The sequence below is a fragment of the Girardinichthys multiradiatus genome, chromosome 17 (assembly GCF_021462225.1).
Source record: "Girardinichthys multiradiatus isolate DD_20200921_A chromosome 17, DD_fGirMul_XY1, whole genome shotgun sequence".
NCBI lineage: Eukaryota > Metazoa > Chordata > Actinopteri > Cyprinodontiformes > Goodeidae > Girardinichthys > Girardinichthys multiradiatus.
In genome coordinates, this window is record NC_061809.1 from 28,042,164 (window position 1) to 28,066,052 (window position 23,889).

The 23,889-nt window shown below is 38.5% G+C and overlaps 1 protein-coding gene across 2 annotated transcripts in view; it reads right to left on the reverse strand.

Moving 5' to 3' along the window:
• The window catches only part of LOC124882845 (plexin-B2-like), a 175,561-nt gene that overhangs the window by 24,944 nt on the left and 126,728 nt on the right, over positions 1–23,889 (reverse strand). For both annotated transcript variants that reach the window (XM_047389424.1, XM_047389423.1), the window contains 12 exons: positions 22,950–23,084; positions 20,981–21,081; positions 20,702–20,828; positions 13,904–14,066; positions 12,563–12,674; positions 12,364–12,475; positions 12,108–12,209; positions 11,363–11,458; positions 8,742–8,829; positions 8,446–8,609; positions 4,201–4,349; positions 3,584–3,716 (listed from right to left, as the gene is read on the reverse strand). In XM_047389424.1, the coding sequence (XP_047245380.1) occupies positions 3,584–3,716; positions 4,201–4,349; positions 8,446–8,609; positions 8,742–8,829; positions 11,363–11,458; positions 12,108–12,209; positions 12,364–12,475; positions 12,563–12,674; positions 13,904–14,066; positions 20,702–20,828; positions 20,981–21,081; positions 22,950–23,084 (1,482 nt within the window). The remainder of the gene's footprint in view (positions 1–3,583; positions 3,717–4,200; positions 4,350–8,445; positions 8,610–8,741; positions 8,830–11,362; positions 11,459–12,107; positions 12,210–12,363; positions 12,476–12,562; positions 12,675–13,903; positions 14,067–20,701; positions 20,829–20,980; positions 21,082–22,949; positions 23,085–23,889) is intronic.

Below are 23,889 nucleotides of genomic sequence, written 5' to 3' on the forward strand. Positions count from 1 at the left end.
TAAGAAGAGCGAAACAGCAGAAATGCTACAGCTGATTGGTTCTCTGACAGACTGAGTTCTGGAAACTCAAAGATTATGAGACAGCAGTCAACAAGAAGCATAAAGTGAATTTAAAATGAATGAGTCCAGCTGTGCTTTTTAAAAGTCAGCCCTGCTCATGTCTGGGGGTGTACTCAAATATTTGGCTTGTTGGTGTTTCAAATTTGTTCTTGTTCTCACAAAGAGAGCAGGAAACACAAAAATAAACATCCCCAAAGACAGACAAAATCCAAACAACTTTGCCGCGGTTGGAAGTTGTGCACAGACAGAACAGCACCGCAGGAGGAGGCAGTATGTATCCGAGTCAAAGACGCTACAGACGCATCTTTATTCAGGCTCCGACACGAAGAAAACAAACTCAAACAGATCTGAGACAGATGGAAATTTGAACACATTTTAAAAACCAAACACTGAGGCTTCATTAAAAACAGCCACATGAAAGAAGATCAACTAAACTCTTCGATGCATTTGAGTGTCTCTGTGTCTCCCTTTCCATCCAACTGTCAAGCAGATTTCAGAGCAACCTTTAAAACATCAGATGCTGGAGGAACATATGCTTGAGATGTACAGTACAGACCAAAAGTTTGGACACACCTTCTCATTCAAAGAGTTTTCTTTATTTTCATGACTATGAATATTGTAGTCGCAAAAACCATCAAGCGCTACAAAGAAACTGGCTCACATGAGGACCGCCCCAGGAAAGGAAGACCAAGAGTCACCTCTGCTGCGGACGATAAGTTCATCCGAGTCACCAGCCTCAGAAATCGCAGGTTAACAGCAGCTCAGATTAGAGAACAGGTCAATGCCACACAGAGTTCTAGCAGCAGACACACCTCCAGGCTGTGTAAGGGCTATTTGACCAAGAAGGAGAGTGATGGGTGCTGCGCCAGATGACCTGGCCTCCACAGTCACCGGACCTGAACCCAATTGAGATGGTTTGGGGTGAGCTGGACCGCAGAGAGAAGGCAAAAGGGCCAACAAGTGCTAAGCATCTCTGGGAACTCCTTCAAGACTGTTGGAAAACCATTTCAGGTGACAACCTCTTGAAGCTCATCAACAGAATACCAAGAGTGTGTGGAGCAGTAATCAAAGCAAAAGGTGGCTACTTTGAAGAACCTAGAATATAAGACATATGTTCAGTTGTTTCACACTTTTTGGTTCAGTATATAATTCCACATGTGTTAATTCATAGTTTTGATGACTTCAGTGTGAAGCTACAATATTCATAGTTATGAAAATAAAGAAAACTCTTTGAATGAGAAGGTTTGTCCAAACTTTTGGTCTGAACTGTATTTCCATCCACGTGTCCAGGAAGACATCATAAGCATCCAGGAGTGAGGTACTTAGATGCTTCTGCAAAGTGATGATGTCTTCTTGGACAAATATCTTATTAAATAAAAATGTGATCATAAGTTAAATCGATTACATTTCTTCAGTGGGGGAAAAAAAATAATGCTAGAAATAATAAATTTAACAAAACTGCTGGTCAAACAGTTAAACGTACCCTTGTTGCAAACATGTTTGTAACTTTTCAACTTCTGGCAACTATTAGCTGGTATTCCATTTCTTTTAGCCATCTTTCAAAATCAAAATAAAAAAAAAAAAAAAACTCGTGTATGATTTTCAGACACGTGATCTGAAAAGGATAAATCTTATTGAAGCATGGTGGAGGATCTGTGAGGCTGTGGGCTTGTTTTTTCTTCCCAACACCCTAAGAACCTTCACACTGTGCATGACATCATGAACTTTTTGACATATTGGGACATTTTAGACAGAAATCTGGTGGCAATTAGGAAACTGAGAATGGGTCATCATTCAGTGTTTGAACAAGACAATGATTTAAAACATTGGGCTAAATCAACTTTAAAAAGATTCACCAGACACTAAATCATCCTTCTTCCATGACCATCTCAGTCCCTAGATTTAATTCCTGGAGGAAACCTGTGGCCTGGGCTGGAGAGCAGAGAGCATCAGAGAAGAACCAGGACTCTGGACCATCAGGAATGGTTGATTGTTCCTCTCTGTAAGCTCCAACATTCAAACATTACAGCAGAAGACAGCTGGGAGGAAATTATGCATGGAGCACATTTAACTATTATAATTAATGAGGGATATTTCTTTCCCCTCTGCATTCAAATTAAAAATTGGATTTTCAGGGTGAGATTATGCTACTGCAAAAATATATTTATTTATTGGATGGAGATTTTTACACATCTTTACCATTGGTGCTTCGAACAGTTGCATCAGAAATAACTGAGCTGTTACTATAGAGCCAAATTGGAGCCATAAAGATTATATTAAAAGTAGAAACAGAACAAATTCAAAATAAATATTCAGTTTCTAATTTATTTTTTTTCAAAAAAAATTTTTGACCCCAATTTAGCTCCTTGTGTGACCTTTCTTTGTGCCCAACCACAGCATATGAATTACAACCTTGACAAGTTTTTCTTGAAGTGATATTTTTTTGATGTAAGGAGGAACAAAAAGCAGCGGACCAAAGTTTTAATCCCTGAAATGAGAGCTCGCCGGCAGACTAACTGCTGACGGAGTAAATTAATCATTTTTGTCTCAGCAGTTTGTTGTAATCACTTTTTGTCTCTTCGAAACAAACAAAGAAGAAACACAGAAGTGAGCAGCAATATTTAAATAAACCGACTGAGCCGATTTGAAGAAACAAATCAAAACAGCAGGTGAAACTTATTTTGATTATGTTTGTTTCTTGCTTTGTGGGAACTGGAAAGGAAAAATTAAAGATAAATGTAAATGGAGTTCTGCACAGCGGTGAATTTGCATGTCTGGGATATATTTACGCTTTGCCTTTTCTGCAGTGAGCAGATACCTCTGTGTTGCTGTCGGAGATTTTTACTTTATCACAAACCTTCTTCATATTCCTGGTGCTTGATCCGTGGGGTCTCAAGTACTTCTGACATCCAATCTTCTTTTATTGCCTTTGAAACATGGATGGGGCGAGCGTGCAGCGCAGGTTTCATGATTCAAGATTTAACAGTTTTCCTGAGGTTATCAAAATTAGCTTTATTGGCCAAGTTTCTGCTTACAAATAAGGAATCTGGTTCCACCTCGCTATTAATGTACAGACATTTCAGATATAAATATATAAATTGGTTGCGAAGTAAATAAGGATTTTTGAAAGTAAATAGGTATATATACGGGCTGCATGGCGGTGCATTTGAGATAACTTTATTAATTCCAAAAGGCAATTCATGTGTAGCCTACCAGTCCATCCATTGTCTTTTAACATGTCTCTACCAACCAAAATCATTAAGTGAACAAAAACACAGTGTATTATATTGCATCTGCTCCAAATATAAATAACTAATCAGAGCTCAAGGCAGGAGGGCTAGAAAAATATATCTTACTGTTTTTATATTTTCTTATTTTTTAATTCTTAAAGGAAAATCATAACGTTTCTGTGGTTTATGTTTCAAGCTAATTTTGTCTTCTGATATGATGTAATGTTTCAATTTATGAAAGATGAAATGTAAGAAAACTTGTTAAAGTGCTTTCAGTTTGGTTCTGGACTCACCCGATAAGTGAAGATGACCTCAGAGACTCCTCGTCTTCCTCCCTCAACCTCTATCTCCACCGGTCCGCTGTCGGTCTGTTCAGGTGGAAGGTCATGAGGTGGTATTCGCTTGGGACCGATCTCACACACCACACTGAGGAGAGAAAGAGGAATTAATAAATGATCCATCATCAACTAATGTGCATCTCTTGCTGCAAAATATCTAAATATTATTAAATGATTGTTTCCACTCATCTCATCTTCCTGTCCCTGTTAAAAATATTATGGCTTGTAAAACACCAGAAAATGCCATAGATTATTCATTAAAGTTTCTCAAATAAGATATAGATTTTTAATTTGCCTTCAACAGGCTTGAGTCCAAATCTGTTCAATTGGCAATGACAGGAAATAAAAAACACCTAAAAAAAAAAAAACCTAAATATTTTTATAAAAACTTCAAGAGCTCTGATTTTACTGTTCATATGATCAAAGACCCTTGATACCGGACCACTGACTGCTAATCACAGGTTGAAGTCTTGAGCTCTCCTTCATACAAAGAGGTGAGATCCAGTTATGTGTGGTAATTATTGTAATGAATTTCACCATAACATGGAGGTTAATGTCATTGTGGTCGTTACCTGGTAGAGACAGAGTATCTGTCCTCCAGATGAACACAGTCCACTCCAGCCACAGTGATCTTTTTCACGTCTTCCTTCTTTATTCCCATGTTGGAGCCTTTGATGGTCACCGAAATCCGACCATTGAGAGGGCCAAAGCGAGGGATGATCTGCAGGAATAATAAAAGAAACCCTCAAAGTTTAACAACTGAATATTATTGGATACCATAAGAAAAAGCCCTAATCTTGAGTGGAATGTGAAAAACCATACAGCCTGTTGCTTAATGCAAATTCCAACTAGTGTAAGCTAATGTTAGCCTTTTTAAATTAATCTAATCAGTTTACCTGTCATGCAGTCATTATAATAACTAAAACACTTAAAGCTAACAGTTACAATTTAAGCTAAAACGTTAATAGTTAGCTAAAAGGTTAAATGAGTTAAGAGCAAGTTAGCTCAGTTAGCAAAAAAGGCTAAATGTTAAGTATATAGCTAATACTTAGCATTTGAGCATATAGGTTAGCTGTCAGCTAAAATGGTACCGTCAGTTTACATGTTTGCTAACAAGATAATGGTTTGCTAACAGGGCAACTGGTACAACTAACAATTAGTATCTGAGCTAACAGGCTAAACGTTAGCTAAAAAGTAAAAAACCAGCTGACAGTTGACATTTAAGTAGACAGGCTACTAGCTAAAAGTACAACTGTCAGCTAACAATTAGCATTTGAGCTCACAGTATTTGAGGTACCAGGCTAATGTCAGCTATCAACAAACAATAGCATTTGTGCCAGTAGTGAACCTATTAGCTCTAGAATTGCGTTGCTCAAGGTGGCAGCAGGTTGGAGTGGCTCTGTTACTTTTCCTTCAGATTAATTCTTTTTATGAAGCCAAATTCCTCTTGTGGTAGATTAAATAGATTTTTTTTTTTGGACGATTATCCTCTCTGGTATCGGATGCTGTGCAGCTGGAAAGATTTTTGCTGATACTTTTGGACGTTTGTTATGATGCATCACCATGGCAACAGGGTTGTTTTTTTACAATGGGGAGTAGCTGATTAATATCTCAAAAGCTAAAATAATACTTCAACTACAACCAAAAACCCCTGATGAGTTGAAAAGGAGGTGCTGTGGATGCAGAGCAGGAGCAAAGAGAAGAGAGAGAAGGTAGAAGTTCAAACTGTCTCTTCTATTGATTATGATGGGCAATGTGAGATTGTTGGGAAACAAGTTGGATGAACTCCAAGCACTACAAAGGACCCAGTCAGAGTATCGGGAATGCAGTATTATGCATTTTACTGAGACATGGCTCCAGGATCATATCCCTAACTCCAGCGTCTCTCTGCCTGGCTTTCTGACTATACGAGCAGATTTAAAGAGGAGCGGCAAACACAAAGGAGGTGGACTGGCAGTACTTGTGAACAACAGATGGTGTCAGCTAGGACATGTTACTGTGAAGTGTCGTCTGCAGCCCAGATAATGAACTGTTATTAGTAAGTTTTCATCCATATTATTTACCCAGAGAGTTCACCAGTGTTATTTTGGCAATTGTTTCCACCTTTAGCTGTTGCCGACACTGCATGTGATGTCATCAGCTCTGATGTTAAGCTACAGACACAACACCTCAATGCGTGTGTGGCAATATCTGGTGATTTTAACCATGCTTCATTCCCTGCAACACTTCCAACGTCTCAACAGTTTGTCAGCTGGTCTACCAGAGAAAACAACATGTTGGATTTGTTTTATGAAAATGTCAAGGACTCATACATCTCTAAAGCAAGACCTCCTCCTCCTCCTTCAGGAGAAGGAGGAGGAGGAGAAGAAGCCCTGCAAGGTTGCTTTGAGGCTACAGACTGGGACGCACTGTGCCAGCAACATGGAGAGGACATCAATCCTATGACTGAGTGTGTCACCGACTATATAAACTTCTGTGTGGATAACATCATCCCCACCAGAACGGTGAGATGCTTCCCCAAAAGGAAACCCTGGATCACCAATGACCTGAAGGACCTACTTAACAAGAAAAAAAGAGCCTTCAGAGAGGGAGACAGAGAATTATTGAGGATTATACAGGAGCAACCTAAAGTCAAGATAAGAGACAGCAAGGAGGTGTACAAGAAGAAGCTGGAGAGAAGGATTCTTCATAAAATTAAGAACATTATGGAGAACCCTGAGCATCCTCTTCATGAGACATGTATAACAACAGTGTCTTCAGTCAGAGGCTTCTTCAGATTTGCTGTAAGACAGACCGCTACAGGAGATCCTTCCTGCCCACAGCCATCAGCATCTACAACGGCTCTTTGAACAAACCTCCAGAATATCAGCTACAACAACATTCAATTTCCCTTTGGGATTAATAAAGTATTTTTGAATTGAATTGAACCATTTTAGCTAAAAGTGCAACTTTCAACTGAAACATTTCCACTGTTAGGCTAACCGATAAATAAAAGTCTAACGGTTCATAAATAATTTTATAGGACTGTATTGTGTACCCAATAAAATGCTATTAGTTTACATTTAGGATGACATGCTAATTGTTAGCTGACTAGCAAAATCCACTTTAAGAGTTGGAGGTTTTAAGGGTATTTGAGTCAAAAACTAACAAAAATATTCCCAAACGTGACAGCAACTTGAATTGCCAATTATACACAACTGTGGGAATTAATCTCTTAAAAGGGTTTAGATAATTTTTACCAACATTTCTAGAACTCTTACGGCTTAAATATTAAGAGTCGGAGAGCCGGATATTTGCAACTGTGTTACGGCTATTTGTTCAGACTACAGTGAAAGGTTTATGTTAAAATAAAAAAACAAGGAAATTTGGGTAAGATTTTTTATAATTAATAATAACTCCAAATCCAGACCAAAAATCTGAGCAAGAGAAGCAAAATAAAAAACAAATACCAGCCATCTACGGCTTCATTGCATTTATTCACATACTTAGATTTTTGTCATTTTGTGCTCCTCTCTCAGACGTGTGTGAAATCATTCCCACCTTCAGTCATGCATATGATTGCTGTTTGTCATGTCCCTGTAAATGCTGCACCCTACGAGAGCTCCCGGATTCATCGTTGCTTAAAGGAATCCACAGAAGTACTTATCTTCGGTGCCTTTCACACCATCTGGTTTATTTCCGATGTAAAGTTGTGATTTATGTCCACAAAGGACTTAGAAAAGGAAAATGCATCGCCGACCCTATTAAAAGGTGCAACTTGCAGAAATTCTCCTGCGGCTGACACTATGTGACAGCTATAATCCATTTTCTAACACAGAAAAGTCTCTGAATGGAGGGAGAGAAACCTCTGTAACCTTATATATGATGTAGTATTTGTTCCAGTTATGATCAGGTCCCAGGTTTGTAGGTTATAGCGTCATAGATTAATAAAATTACTAGCTAAAATGGAGGTACAATAACATTTTCTTTTTACCTTTCAAGTATTATGCTTAAAGGAATAGTTTGTTTTCTAAGTGCGGTTGTGTGGAGTACAGACTCTAGCAATGTAAATCTGGTTCTACTTCAGCCACAAATCTTTGGAAGGCCAGAGGGAAGACCTCCTCTGTTAGGAGCTTTAGGGTGGCTCAAGTTGTAAATGCTCTGCTCAAAGATTTGTAGATATTTTTTACTTTTAATCTGCCTAAATTAGGGAAGAGATTCAACATTAATTACCTTATGTCCTGTTAAAATTTGGATGTTTAAAATTAGGCTCGTTTGACCTATTCAATCAACACAAGCACATGTTTACCCATACTAAGACATCAGACATGATTACGTTTACAGTCTTTGGTACAGAATATTGCTCATAGGGTTCCTGTATTTAGTTTTACAGTTTCAGAGGCAATATTTGTGACTTCAAGATCAAATCTTTACCGGAGGTGATGTTTTATGTAGTATTCTGATGTGGCTCCACATGGATTCTCTAATGGCCACAAACGTTTTTGGACCTTAGAGGTTATCTTCTAGAAATTGCCCCGAATATACCAGGTGGTTTCAGGCAACTTTACAGTTAACCTCTGAAGCTTACTAGTTTTTTTGGGACCTTGGAAGGAACACAAGAAAATAACAACTAAATTGAATGAAGGTCTCAGGGTAAATAACTATGCACAACAGTAACGTCTATGTTCCAGAAAAGCACATGGTAAGTTTTGGGAAAGTACCCAGTAACTTCTGAAAAGTAACCTCTAAGTTCTGGTAAAGTACGTGGTGTACTGTGTAGTGCTACAGTGCTTTATGCTGATTTAAAATGGGAGGAGACCTCGGTTTAGATGACTCACGTCAGAGATTTCCGGGTTGGGACACTGGGCCAGCTCCGAAGACTGGCAGATCTCCCGATAAATACACGTTCGGGTTGCTGCGCACCACACACACTGGTACTTGGCATCGGCATGCCTACACAGACTGCAGTCCCCTCTTCCCACTGAGCAGTTATACAGCATAACTGTGGGAGGAGAACAAGAAGCGGAGAGGTGATGCAGTTGGATCAGAACTAGAACTACTAGGTAAAGTAAAAGAAGACAATAGCTTCTTTATTTCCCTTTTCTGTGTGTGTTTGTCAGAGTCACACACCAACCTGTCAGCGTGCTGTCAATCTTCTTCTCAGTGTCTCTGTCTTTGATATGGAAAGATATGTTCACCTCCTGCTGCTTGTCGTAAGCAAACTACACAAAGAGACATACAGTCATGTTTCCAACTCTTCTCAGGATAGATACAAACAAAGCTCCTATAGGCAGGGCTGTATAGGCTTTCATAGCCCAAAAAAACTCATTTTTCTGTTACATCTTTTCGGTAAACTCAAACATTGCGGCAATATTTATTTTTGTTAACTTTTACAGAAATGTTTTCTTGGTCCCAAACATTAGCACTAGTACCTTTAGATGGAAAAAAAGTTATCTTTCAGTATCTTCATATAATCAGATAATGTCACCTCAACGTGCTGCTTGGCTTTTGGTGGAAACCAATGATTTTAAGGGAATACAGAGTACTTGTCTATATAGGATGCTTTCAGCCTTACTGTTTAGTAAAAGCAGTTGCTTTTATTGAACCAAACAGTGTCCAGCCGATAGTCAAATAGTTTTTATGAAGCACACATGGAAATCATCGAAGCATATCCAGCTACCATATCAATATTTTATTATTTTGCCTGGAGTGCAGATCTACATTGCTAATTAAACAGCTTTAAAACAAAATAATCTTTTATAGCAGCAGCATATTCTCACACCTCAAAGATCCAACCTTTAATTTGAGGTAATTTATTGAGTAAGAAACTTTAGGAAATGATTGTGTTTTATATTAAATCATGTGCACTGCAGTTATTTTTACCCCTGCTGGTAAAGCCTTAGTCTTCTGCTGCAATAGTTCCCAGGTTGAAGCACGCAGATAATCTTTGACCATTCCTCTTTGCACCTTCTCTCTAGTTGGTCCACAGTAATGCTCTCCTCTCATCATATCATCACACAGGTTTTCTATAGGATCTAGCTCTAGGACTGAGATGACCCTGGATGAAGGCTGATTGGGCTATAGGCTTTGGATCCTTGTCCTACTGAAAGACCCAATGATGACCCATTTTCAGTTTTCTGGCAAAAGCCACCAGATTAATACTTAAAATTTACTGGTATTTCAAAGTACTCATGATGTCATGATCTCTAACAAGGAGTTTATAAGGGAGACAGGCCCACAGCATCATGGGTCCTCCACCATGCTCAACAGTGAGAATGAGGTGCTTTTCCACATTTTTATCCTTTATTTCCTCCAATCTTAATCTCCTTTGACTAAAACACGCAGTTCCAATAAAGTTTAGCAAATTCCACATGTTTACGTTTGCAATGGTTAGTCAGAAAAGGCTTTTTCCTTGGCATGCAAACAACCAGTTGGTCTGTAGATGGTATCTAATGGTTTTTATGGAGACTTGGCAACCCACTCTTGCTGAGGTTCTCCAACACTGAGCTTCAGAGATGTTTTTACCTCTCTCGCCATGCTTCTCGCCGCCAGTAGATTAAGATAAACTTGAGTTTCCGTCCAGCCTTATTTGTCACAGTTTCAGTTGGTTTAAAATTACTTTTAATTATTCCTATGGCCCAATTTATGGACAAGACTAGCATCTTTTCAACACACATCTACCTTACCTGAATGGCATGTTTTCTTGTGTTTCTCCGTCATATTTATACTATAGGGAAACAGGAAGTCATAGCTTACTAATTAAAAAGGTTAAAAAAATTAAGATCAAATGCTGAATTTATATATGTATTGAAATTGTTCAGGGTAGCAGTAAAGACAAATATTCCATAAAACTGGATTTTTGAAAATTAAATTAAAGATTTTTGTAATTTTTCCAGGGTGAGATTATGTTGCTGCAATAAAAGATGAATTTATTTGAAGGTTTTTTAGCAAAACAAACCCAAACGTCCTTGTTTGGTTTGCATTGAAACACAAACAAAACATTGTCCTCCTCCTGTTTGTAACTGGATGGTAAATTACATCGCCTCGGTCCAAATGTGAAGGTCAACTCAAACTCACACAATTGTGGTCTTAAATCAGAGGATGTTTTCTTCTGCAGGTATTGAGGAAAAAAAAGGATAAAGAGCGACAATGAAAGAAATAAAAGGAAGAATCACAGGAAGGAAAACAGAAGAGATAACGAGGTTGAAACCTGCAGCTACACAAACAAAAAGCCTTTAACTGCTTCTTGGCAAAAATGATAGATGAGGCAGTAACTCCAACTTTTTACCCAACAGGGGGCACCTCAATCACCACTGAACTACATTTATGAGCAAAAATAACAACAATAATAATAATTAATCATGATGTGCATAATAAAACAGTGTTTTAAAATAACAAAATAAATTTTGCAATCATGTTGAGTAACTCTCCAATCAACAGCCCATCGGTAATCAGTCACTGTTTGATTTTACGAGCTCCAAAACATCATCCGAGGAGGCCATGAAGACCTGAGTGGTGCGGCTGATGCTTCAATTAAATAATCAGTGTGTGTCTCAAAGTGGGTTAAACACTTTTAATTTGTATCTGTTTGCCCACAACACTGATGACTCTCCTGTTTTATCTTTTCAAAACACTTTTACATCTGCCTGTTTGACTCCTTTTAACACTTTAAGGAAACAGCTTCTGGAAAACAATTTGAACCACAAACATTCAGCTTATTCAGGTTGTGGGTCTAAATCCCCTCCTCGTACTCACCTGATAACCCATGAAACTGAACTTTGAGTTCTCCTCCTGCATGACCTTCCCCTCAGTGTGCTTCATCAGCTCCGTGCCGATGGAAAAGCTCCTCTCCTGCTGACAAAAAGAGAAAAGTCTCTGAATGAAGGAAATAAAACAGCTGATGATGGCGGGGCTCCAACACAATCACCATAAAAGTTATATACTTTTTTAAAACTGGTTAATTTTTTTCTTCTCAGTAAAAACATTTACTTTTCATCAATGATTTAGAAACATGGTGGTGGCAGCATCATGCTGTGGAATTGAGCAGGTTCAGTTTTGACCCAAAACCTTCGATATGATTTTATTCGTTAGTATCGCAGCCCAAGTATCGAGTCCAAACATCCACCCAAATGAACAAAAAAAGGTCTTCACCAGAAGATTAAAAATTTCAAACGGCCTAGTTAAAGTTCACAATGAAATCTGTGGAATCACTTGAAGACAACAAAATATTAGCTTAGATATGTGAAAACTTGCATCCTAACAGTTTTGCTAGTTTTTTAGTTAAATTGTACTTTTACATCACAAAAAAGAGCATGAAACAGAGTTTTTATGGCATTTAGATGCACTGATTATAAATAATGTTTTTATAGACTCAGATTTTCATATTTTGGACAGAACAGCACAAAAAGTCCTAAAGCATGCAGTTTTCATAAATCATTATCTGAATGCTGCTAAAAAGAAACTTGAAGTGATGCCAGTTATCAGGTCTGACTGAGGTCACCTTGTAGATGTCCAGGTTCCTTCCCTGGAAGTGGATGAGGGTCTCATAGCCAACAGGGATCAGCAGCGGCACCAGAGACTCAAAGTGAGGACAACTTTCCGGCTTCATCAGAGGAGGAAGAAATATGAGGTCATGGATTACATTTTCTACATTTATTTTACATTTTCTTGTCTTTTGCCACTAGGTGAAAGTAACCAGAATGAAGAAAATAGCCTTCAGAAGAAATGAAAAAGTGGATACAGTTATTTCCAAATACCTTTTTAGGTTTCACTATATGATCTCCAGCCACAGCTTCGTCTTCATCACTGCAGGTGTGATCCTGAGCGCTCCACTGACAGCCCCACTGACTGGTCACACAGGAGATACACCTGAAAACACAGCAGCATGTGTGTGTAACCCGTGGCTGTACATTCTGGATGTTTATGCAGTGTGTGTGTGAGTGAGATCCAGCTCACGGTGTGTTCGGGTTCTTTCTGACGGTGGCGGCACAGTTATAGAAGTGATATTCCCCAGACGTCACTTCAGTGGTTCTGTTTACCAGAACCTTTACTGGGACGGACACAAAGTCTGCACACAAATACAAGCAAACAAGTTTCAGAGTACGAATCAAGCTAGTCTAAACCTAGCTAGATTCAGAGGATTCTGTCTCAGTTCTGAACATCAGAGTAGTCCTGGTTGAGACTCTCTCAGATATTCTCTCTCCCAGTCGGAAATCTCTGAACATTAAATGATGCTCGGTGAACCAAACATGTGATTTCTATAGGAGAAATACGCTCAGGGGTGAATTTCTCATGCCAGAACATGTACTGATGTTTTTGCCTTTCTGTCAAACTTCAATGTTTCAGATCAACAAACGTACTTCAGTAAGAACAACCTGTTTAATGTTATGCCACAGCATCTCAATCTGGTCCATACTTTGACTAGACTACGTCGTCCAAAAAGCTCCACAGTAGTTTCGCCAGTCCACAAAATTTAAATTTAAGTGATCATTAAGATGTTTTTTTGGTAAATGTGAGCCGGGTCTTTGAGTTCTTTCGACCATTACACCACCAACCCCAGCCTGAGCATTTCATATTTACACCACATCCCGATCATCTGTAAAACATGTTGCCAGGTCCAAAGACTCTTGATTCCAGCTGCAACATTCAATGTGTTATTGTCCAGTTTTGGTGAACCTGTAGGCCTTAGCTTCCTGTTCTTAGCTGACAGGAGTGATGTTCTAGTCTATCTGCATCGAGGTTCTACATGCTCTGTGTTCAGATGTGGTCTTTCTCTCTGCACTAGCTTCCAGTAGAGGATAGGGCAGATTTTAAGGTGATGATTTTAACAAATAAATTTAGTAAGTGGCCTTGAAGAGCTAGAGCATGTCATTCATTTTACAGCTGAATGTTCTCGGTGTTCCCAGGTTGAGGGTCCCAAAAGGACAGTTGGTGAGCAAACAGCCAGAATGATGCCAGAAGGTTGTTGATGATTACATAAAGAGGTGGTTAAAAGGTAACTTTGCTAAGAGACATTTAACCAAATATTATCTGGGCTGTATGTATATATTTCAACCCTTTGTGAATTTAGACAAAATAACTGTAACTCTACCTACAAGCAAGAGATTTTAACCAGTCAACAATAATTACACAAACAGCTACAGTAGATGTGAGCAGCCACTATTTGCACAATAAAGCTGTTTGTGCTTCTGAGCCAGGACTGAAAACAAACAAAAAATATTTTAAATGTTTCCCCCTACCTTCAAGACAAGGCCCAAGGAACACGCAACACATAAAAGAAGAACCGCTTGGACGTACCCTGTTGCTCAGGCGTGGGGGGGATGTCTGCAGGGTTGGGCAGCGAGCAGGTCACAATCTGTGGATCTTCAACCACCACGGCGGTGGTGACAAACGACCCGAAAACACACAGCAACTGGTCGTGATCCCTCAGCATGGGGAGGGTGGGGATGGTGATGTCAACCTGCAGAAAGACAGCACCGAGAGGGATGTTAGAGGAGATGCAGACACCTCCTCACTGTCTGCAGGGATGTTACAAAACAAGACCATAAATAAACAATATATAACCAAGAGAGCTAATAACCAGTAGCTGTGAAGGTTTTTACTAAAAAACACTCAGTTAAACCCCTGTTAAAGTTTGCATTTATGACGGTCAGAAACACAGATGATCAGATCCAAAGGAAGGACTGAATGTGAAAATCGCTGCACGTCTGGCTGAACTTGATAAAATGTGCATTTGCCTGACTGTGTGAGAGCTCACATGAAAGCAGTTGCGCTCGTGTGTGTGTGTGTGTGTGTGAGAGGTGCAGTAATAATTACAACTCCCCTGTGATGTTCAAACATGAGCTTCTCATTACTCTTTGCTGACCTCAACTGTTTTAATTTTGCTGCTCAAGTTTTAATTTCAAACTTCTTGATCCTACGTAACTCGTGAACTTTAGAAGCTACAGAACAAAGTCACCAAAGACTTTTCTCTTTTCTTCGACTAGATTTAAATCTGCATAAAGGAAACTTTTCCCCCTCCTTTTAGACCTGCTTGTCTTATCAGAATAAAATCTGAGGCTGCAACAGAGCCGATAATTCCTCATAAATTTCTTATTTAGACGCAACAAATTCCTCCACCTGGGCTGAGGGCAGATATGCTCATGTTTAGAACATTATCTCCAATAGCAAAAAAATATGCAACATCATCCAGATCTCCATGTCAAAGTCAACAAAGAATAGTTCATAATAAATTTACAAAATGAGCACAATTTTTCAGTCAGTTCTTTTAGATACAGCTAAGCATACCTTTCCCAGGTGTGAACTTTAACCTACGTCACTCTCTTTCTGCAGGTCACCTTCAATGGTCTCTATGAACTCCAGATTTAGTCAAAGCAAACTCCAATCCATGCTGGTCCTACCCCAGGATGTCAAAACATCAGGAGCGTACTGTCAATCTCAATGCCTGACAAAGCATGTGAATGTGTTCTTTAGTTGGGACTGATGGGAAAAAGTTTCATTAAAGTAAAAAATCGTATTTAGTTTCAATAATAAAAAGATAGGAAACTTTGATTTCTTTGATGAAAATTAAAAAGAGAGATCGTATTTCTCCTACTTTAGCTTCCCTTCATTGGCTCCTTGTTAAATCCAGAATAGAATAAATAGAATAGAATAGATAAAGCCCAAAGTTCGAGTGGCCAACCACTCAGGGAGGGAGCCTTCTTCCCTCCCTGTTGGTTGGAGTAAGGGGGAGTCAGGTTTAGCCTAAACCGGCTCAGTTATGGTTGAGGTCCAAACACACCCTCCATTTCTGCTACCTGTATGACCCCTTCTCTTTTCCAATGGTTATAATCAGTCTGACAGAGAGAGGTATCCCAATCCTTGTGGTTTTTAGTATAACAATGACCATCAGTGGGACCTTTTGTGAGGTTCCTTGAGACGACATTGTTGTAAATAAGCGCCGTTTAACTAAATAATCTGAACTGAAACTATCTGTGTAGTTATGCTGCTATAGGCTTAGGCTGCTGGAGGACATAATGACCACTTTACCCTCTTCGCTAGATTCTCACACTACTCTCTAGTTTTGCATTATTTGCTGTTATTTCAGCTTTTAACTTTGTTCTCTCTTTTCTCTTCCTAGAAGCTACACCTGGCCTGACTCTGTGTCTACCTGTGACACCTTTCTGGAGAGGAGCATCATCCAAGCTTCTGCTGGTAACAACTTAATGCTCACCCTCTACAGATGATCCACATAGCCCTGTCTTTCAGTGTTTAACCCTTTCTCTCTCCTAGACATGGCTACTGACTGAGCGTCTACTGTGACTAACTCTATGTGCTCTCTTTCAGACTCTAACCTTGAAAACTGGCTCAGAGTTTATCTGTTCTTTCTTTCTAGATGAAACGACTAAAGGAGCTACATCCATTAACATTTACTTTTCCTTCCCATAGAAAGTACTCCTGGATCAGTGCTTCTTTGTTATCTTTGTGTCTCTGCTCTGTTCTCTCAAACCCCCAGTCGGTCGTGGCAGATGGCCGCTCACACCGGTTCTGGTTCTGCTGGAGGTTTCTTCCTGTTAAAAGGGAGTTTTTCCTCTCCACTGTCGCTACATGCATGCTCAGTATGAGGGATTGCTGCAAAGTCAACACCAGTGACTGTCCACTGTCTCTACATGCTCATCCAGGAGGAGTGAATGCTGCAAGTCACTGACTGGATGCAATCTGCTGGGTTTCCTTAGATAGAAAAACTTTTTATCCAATTTGAATAAATAACTGAATCTGACTGCACTGTTCAATGGTTACGATTAATTGGAATGTATGAACCTGACTTTATGAAGAACCTTGAGACGACATGTGTTGTGAATTGGCGCTATATAAATAAACTGAATTGAATTGAAGTTATTCATAATTAAATGTAAATTTGAATATTGAGAGTCTGTTGAGTCAAAGATTGAATAAGTTACTGGGTTTCATTTAATAAAGCGATGACATGCATGAGATTATAAGATGATGGATGGATGTGAAAACCATGTCATTAAACAAAGTTATTTTGGCTACAAAAATAAATGATTGTCAATTTTGAGATTTTTGGATCTTAGACAAGTTTCTCTAAAGGTAGAACCTGCACTCATCCTTGAGTGTTCATGTGAATCAGCCATCAGGGTGCCACAAGCCTGCGTCTGATTGGTCGAGCAACTTCCACCAGACTGGTAGGGGAAATCTTCTGTGGGGCTGAGACGAGTGGGGGCAAGACTTTAATCATTGTCCCAGTAAGCCTGCCCATCCGGACCGGAGTTGAAGCTGATTGCCCATCTGCCTAAATTTGGTTGTGTTAAATGTTCCGTTTCTCATTTTATATCAAGCATCAATTAAACCCAACAACTTTATTTAGGCAGGTTCACCTTTCATATTAGCAACCTGGTTCCAGCATGACCCAAAACTTGAGCCATTCAAACATCCTGATGATGGTCGACCACCAAGCCGATCAAACAGCTAATGTGCTTAGAGCTGAATATCCGTACAAAATCAAGATTCAGACCTTAAGTAAGACGCTGCATTTTGTTCTGCTGAAGCTGTTATCTGGTGCTGACTTTGGTTAATACCTAAAGGTGGTTCTGAGGACTAGACCACATCTCCGTCTTTTAATCAGTTTGTTTTTATTGTCTGCAGAGTACATTTAGTGGTTATGAATCTTCTCATAACCATTAGGCAGTGAGAAGATTAGAATTGGTGTTAATCAGTGGTGAATAAATACGGTTTGTTTGATAAATTAGCCTCTTGATTGTGATGATTCCCAACTCTGGTCAAATTTCAATTTTTAGCAGAAGTGTCGATTTTTGCCTTTAATTTTAAATAAGTGATGGAGAATAGAGATTTTCTAATGCTTCTTTTAGTGTCAGAAATATTTTCCCTGGAAAGGAAGTATACATTTTTAAGACTGATCAGTTATGAGACTGATGAATTATTAACATTAATGGCGCGACATTGGCGCAGGGATAAAGTTTGCGACCCATAAACGTCCTTAGTCCTCCATGCATGTTGTGGGTTTGATTCCAGGCCCATTTACTGTATGTCCTCCCCACCATTTCCTCTCTACTCACTTTCAAAGAAATTTTAAAAATAAATGAATATATTTCCATAAATAAAATCACTGCACAATAAATTCTATTGAAGGCCATGGGGCTAAACATGCATCTGACCTATTTAAGATAACTGCTTTTTAAATTTCGAATAAGATTAATTATATTTCTATGTAATTATTTCAAATATTTCAGAAAACCTGCAACAAATTGATGCTGTTTGCAAAATGTCACATTGTTGATTAAAGTAACTGTTGCTTATAAACATAACTGAGGCAGCAACTTATCCTATGAGGAGCCCATTTACCAGCGAAGAGAAGATGAATGTAAAGCATTGCTGCAAAGCCCTCATGTTTCATCCTTAGGTTCCTGTATTGACATAACCAAGTTTCTTTAATGAAATAATTTGAACAAGACATTGGCTCAAGGTTGAGATTTTCTTATTATAAGATGTGATTTGGACGACTTGTTCTTTTAGTTTCTAGCATGCAGGCTCCTTATATATGTAACATCACTCATTTTGAGTTGTGTGTTTGTTCATAAAAAACAACCTTCTCCAGCCTTATGTGTTTGCTCTGCAAACAGTCTGCAAAACACTTCTCAGTATTGCAAAGATGATTAGGAAAATGACCCAAAGCAAGAGAGTTATCTCAAATCATAACGTAACAAGATGATTAAGAACACATAACACTATACTATTTACTGTTGCATTTAAATCAACTTCTGTTAGCATTTTGTTTTTATACCCTGAGCTGATTGCATTATCACATATGATGAGGATGACTGAGAGCTCCATCAACAAATGTTGCAATTTGCATCAAGCAAATGTTCATGTCCTCTGATTAATTTAAGAACTTTATATTTGTACTTTTAAACAACATTAGAACACACATTTTAATGTTATGATATTTACCTTACTTTGTAAGCTGCTGACAGAATAAAAACACTGTAAAGTGCATAAGCAGGGATATGACGTGAAGCCTCATGCTGTAAGTCCTACATGTTGAAGGGCACTGTGTCTTTCCTGGACATACAGACTTGGATCAATGTCTCATTAATTCAGGTTCAGACAGAATAATATATCCTCTGTAGGAGTTTAGTTAACAAACCCATGTGGGCTACAGCGTTCAAATTGAAATTTATCGACTAAATAACTACATGCTACTCTCAACCTATAAAGATAATTCTTATTTTCCAGATATGAAAGAGAGAGCACAATCTTATTTTTTAAGGAGATCTTAAAATCCAGCCTACTGAAATATATTTTAAAATCCAGAATCCATTTAACACTTTCATCATGTAAAATAAAAGTTTACCATGAAAGTAACTAAAATTTAAATACGTCCAAAAATATCAAGTAGAGCTTTTAATGCTAGCAGACTAATCACATTTGGAAATAGCTAAGTAAAAATTATATCTCAGTTAAACTATTATTTACCTGCATTAGATCATGGTGGTAGTAAAGTTATATTAAAAACATGGGACCCAATGTGATATTATTAGTTTTGTACTAAACCCAACCTGTAAGACAAATTGTTCAAGGTAACCTTAACAAAGTGTGCTGCTAATGTTAGCTTGCTAGCTTATCAAATGTAAACGTTTTTTTAAATAAAAGTGTAATTTTGAACTATAAGTTTGGTGATTAATACATCTACATGTAAAATAAAAGTTTACCAGATGAAGGTATCTAACATTTAAATAAGGCCAAAAGTATCAAATAGGTATCAATATTCTACCATTAGCTTTAGCTGCTAGCTGGACAACCACTGGGTTTGCATGTAGCTAATGTAAACCCACATAGAAAAATCTAAACTTCACTATTATCTATCTACATAAAATTATGAGAAAGAATAATGTCAAAACATGTAACGGAGTGTAATATTATCAGATCTGTGCTGAAATCAACCTAGAAGATACATTGTTACAGCTGAAATTAGCAAAGTGTCATGCTAATGTTAGCTTATTAGCTTTTCATCAACTAAAAATACATTTTATTGGAAGAGTGTAATTTTAAAAACCTAAATCAAGTGATATCTGAGTAAAAGTCTTAAAAAAAGATTTTCACGTTGTGTTAATGTTTTATATAAATAAACAGTATATTAAAAATTGAAGTATTTTTGACAGGTGCGCAATATCCAACACTAACGCCCACTTTTTTTGCTTGTTTCTACTTTGCCCTCTAAATACCGACAGTTTATAGAAAACCAGCAAAGAGCACAACTTATTTTTAAGTGTATATTTATGAGATTTATTTTAAAAGCCAGAGAAAAAGATGCAGAGTGACTGGTTGCCACGATATTCCAACCTTTTCTTGGGAGACATTGTGCCAAAAATATAGTTTGTATTAAAACAATTGTGGAACAGTGAGTTGTAGAAAAGCCTGGTGGCTGTTCATGTTGATTTTCACCTGTACAGTGTAAGAGATATGAGTTGAAAAACAACACTCATTGAGGGGAAGACTGAATGGGGAAATTGAATGGAAGTCTATGTAAAGCTGTGGGTGCCCTTTCTGTGCTCTGAAGGGGAATACAGTAGACAACAGACTTTAAAGAAATTCATAAATGAGCCACAAAGGGATCTATTAGCAAAAAGTTTGAAAAAAACCTTCTAATGACAATGTGATGCAAAGCCGGATTTAACTAAATGTTATTTTCAGAAATCAGTTTGGAAAACTTAACTCATATGGTTTATCTGGAAATGCTCATAAACTGTTACTTATGCATAATTCACTGGAATTAAGAGCACCTGGGTGTAATAAAATAAAGGAAAGATAGTTGCATCATCATTAAATTGGAAACAGGCATTTTCCAACCAACCAACCAACCAACCAACCAACCAACCAACCAACCAACTGTCCTGAGCAGCTATGGAGGTCCATCTAGCCGAGTTGAAGAAATGAAGTACTGCTGAGATTAAAGACAGTCTGTCTCACATTCAGGTTGGACTAGTCTAATTTTGCTTTGGGGGAATTCTGCCAACAGAGAAAAACTGAGTAAAGCATGTATATTCATTCCCACTCTTCACTATGATCTCCACCCACCTGCTGTGTCTTCTTGCAGCTGTGGTTCAGTGGTTTGAAGGCTTCGATCTGAACACACTGCTGATTGGGAGACCACAGCCACGTGTTCTTCTCTGATGACCTGCTGCAGTCCTTCTTTCTGGTACACCTGTTAATCAAACGCAAAGAGCAAAACCATGGTGATAGGCTGACGACATGGTCGCAGCTTTGTATATTTTTAGTGTTTTCTGGACTTAATCCCATTTGGCTGAAGCGTTTAAAGTTAGCTGTTAAAAGCGGTTTGGTTTAGGAGCCTCTCACCTTCCCTCCAGGACACACCAGCCACAGTATGGATCCTTCATGGATACACAGGAGTGGCAATCTGTCTTCAGGTGGCAGGTCTGGACTGGAACCTTGATGATCTGGATGCACAGGAAGGATTTTATTGCATTTATTAAAACACATAATCTGACACAAACAACTACAAAGCCAAATAAAATCATTAGATTTATTTCGTGCCATCACTGATTTTGGACCCCCTCATCTACCACACTTAAAATGCCTAACCTACTTGCATTTGGCATCTTTAAACAAACTCTCAACATTGGTAAAGGGATGAACTGACATACCCTCCAGGATATTAAATAAAATATAGAAAATGTAATGGGTCTTAGGTAAACTGCAGGTGAGAAAACCTGGGTGGAGAAAAAGAAGATTTCTCTAATAAATTTAAAAATAAAGAAATCAAAAAGCGAGGTAAAAACAAAACAAATTAGCTGCAACATTTTGTTATTTTTGTATTTCTATGAACTCTATTTTTTCTGGATTGAACTGGACTATGCCGGACTGGACTGAGGGCTACAAGTTTATAGTTGGTTGCAATATTGCCTTGCAGCAAGAAGGTCTTGGGTTCGAATCCCGGCCTGGGATAGAGTTTGCATGTTCTCCCCGTGGATGTGGGGGTTCTCTCCTGATACCCACAGTCCAAAAAATTTGAAAGTCAATACTTTGTAGAAACATCTTGCTCTGCAGTTCCTGCTGCAGTTATTTTGGGGTATGTCTCTACCAGCTTCAAACATCTACAGATTGTAACAGACATTCTACATTACAAATTAACTCAAGCTCAGTCAGGATGGAGAGCATCTGCTAAGATACATTTTTAAGTCTTGCCATAGGTTCTCAGTTGGATGTAGGTCTGGCCTTCGACTAGGACATTCTAACTAATGAATATGCATTGATCCATTGTAGCTCTGGCTGTATGTTCAGGGTCATGCCCTGCTGGAAAGTGAACCTCAACTTCACGCTCTAGTCTTCTGCAGTTTCTAACAAGTTTGCTTCCAGGATTGTCCTGGATTTAGCTCCATCCTCCCTCCCATCAACTCTGACTAGCTTTCCTATCCTTTTCACAATAATCCACTACTTTCTGTTGGTCTTTCATATAAAATCCCAGTAGAATACACTAAAGTGGAAAGGTTTAAGGGCTAGGAATACTGTTGCACTTTTTGGCTTTTCTGTCTGATGCTCTGAAGAGAATCTTTGGCTGTGAATAAATAGCAGCAATTAAGAATAAATACATGAAACTTTAAAATGTGTATTTTATCTATCTTTTGTACTTTATATGTGTTTCAGTGTTTTAGAAAATTCGATTTCCATTAATGAAATCCTTCAATCCTTTCAAAATCTTATATTTCTCCTCACTTTGCTACAACGGTAAATCTCCCTGTTGATGGGTTTTGATGTTGAACATCTTCCAACTGGTTCTCCTCTCTGACAGGCTGAGCTCCGTCTAATAAATTTAAATGAGCAGATGGAACAAGCTCGAGCATAGTCGCTCGACTTGATCAAAGCAAATTGCTCTCTTGAAGTGCTTTGTAATTAATTCATTTCTAAAATCAATAACATCTATTTCACCACGGCGCGGCTGCGGAGAGGGATGGCAACGGAAAGATGAAAGGACAAAGCAAAGAAAGAAGAGGCGGGGAAAAAAGCAGGCCACCGAGAAACAGAGTGAATAAATCAATGAGCGACTTGTGTGTGGTAATGTAGACGGATGTGTTGGTGTTAGTCGACAGAATGAATAAATGATCAAATAAGACAGAGGGAATAAATGAAGGGCTCATAATGTCAGCAGCCTGATGGATGAAACACGAAAACAGGAGCAAGCCAGCGACAACACTCCGACCTTCTGAGCCGTGTACTGGGACACCGAGGCGTTAGATGGATGGAAGCAGTGAGAAATGGATCCAGAAAAATGAATAATCAATCCAGCAGGCGTGTGAGTGGGTCTGACCTTTTTGTTTGTGGTGATGTACAGGTGTTGGAAGCTGGAATCAAACAGCAGGTTCTTATTGATCTTGTCTCCAGTGACTTCGCTCGACGCCTGGCCGTACACCTCGGGATGAGCCGACAAATGCACCTTTAGCACCTGCAGAGAACAAAAAACACAAAACTTAACCCGAGTCCATCTACAGCTCACACGTCAAGCAGCATCTGAACTCCAAAAACGTATCTCAAGTATAAAGGAAGCCGAGCGTGGTTTAAACAAAAAAGCCTGGTATCTAGAATAATTATGCTACCTTTAAACAGCGTTTTCTGCAAGTTAGCGAAAGATTTCAATGACTGATTGGACATCTTTTCATTCATTGTCTGATGTATTAACACTGGTTATTGGAGGGTCAGTTAGAAAATTTGTCTTTAATAACTCTTTAAGAAAAGTAGAAAAGTGTTGTTTATTAAGTTGCTGTATCTGCACAGGAGCTCCTGGTTCCAGGCTGCAGATGCTCCATCAGACCACATTTCACGGTCAAACAAGTCGGGTTATTAAAGTTGTTAACTGGTATAAAGTATGGAAGATATTTTTAGCAGTTGAGCTCGATTGAACAGAAGCTTTTGATGTAGGCACTTATTAGCTGATGCTTCAGTCTTTCCCGGCTTAGTGAGAAGCATCTCTATTGGTGCTGTAGATGCTTCATATTTGTATTTGATGACTACTGTTTGTTTTGTTTTTTCTTTCCTTTCTAAACCAATATAAGTAAATAAATAAACTACATTTGAGTGTAGAACATTTACCCAGTTAGGTTTTATTACCTGTACGCTTGTTTAATCATAATACACAATGATGGTGCAGGCTTTCATATATGGAAGTCTGTTTAAAGGTTATTTCACAGTTTTTTGTGCCGTGTTGTTGTATTTTTTGTTCTATTTTTGCATCCTAACCAAATTCAATCAGC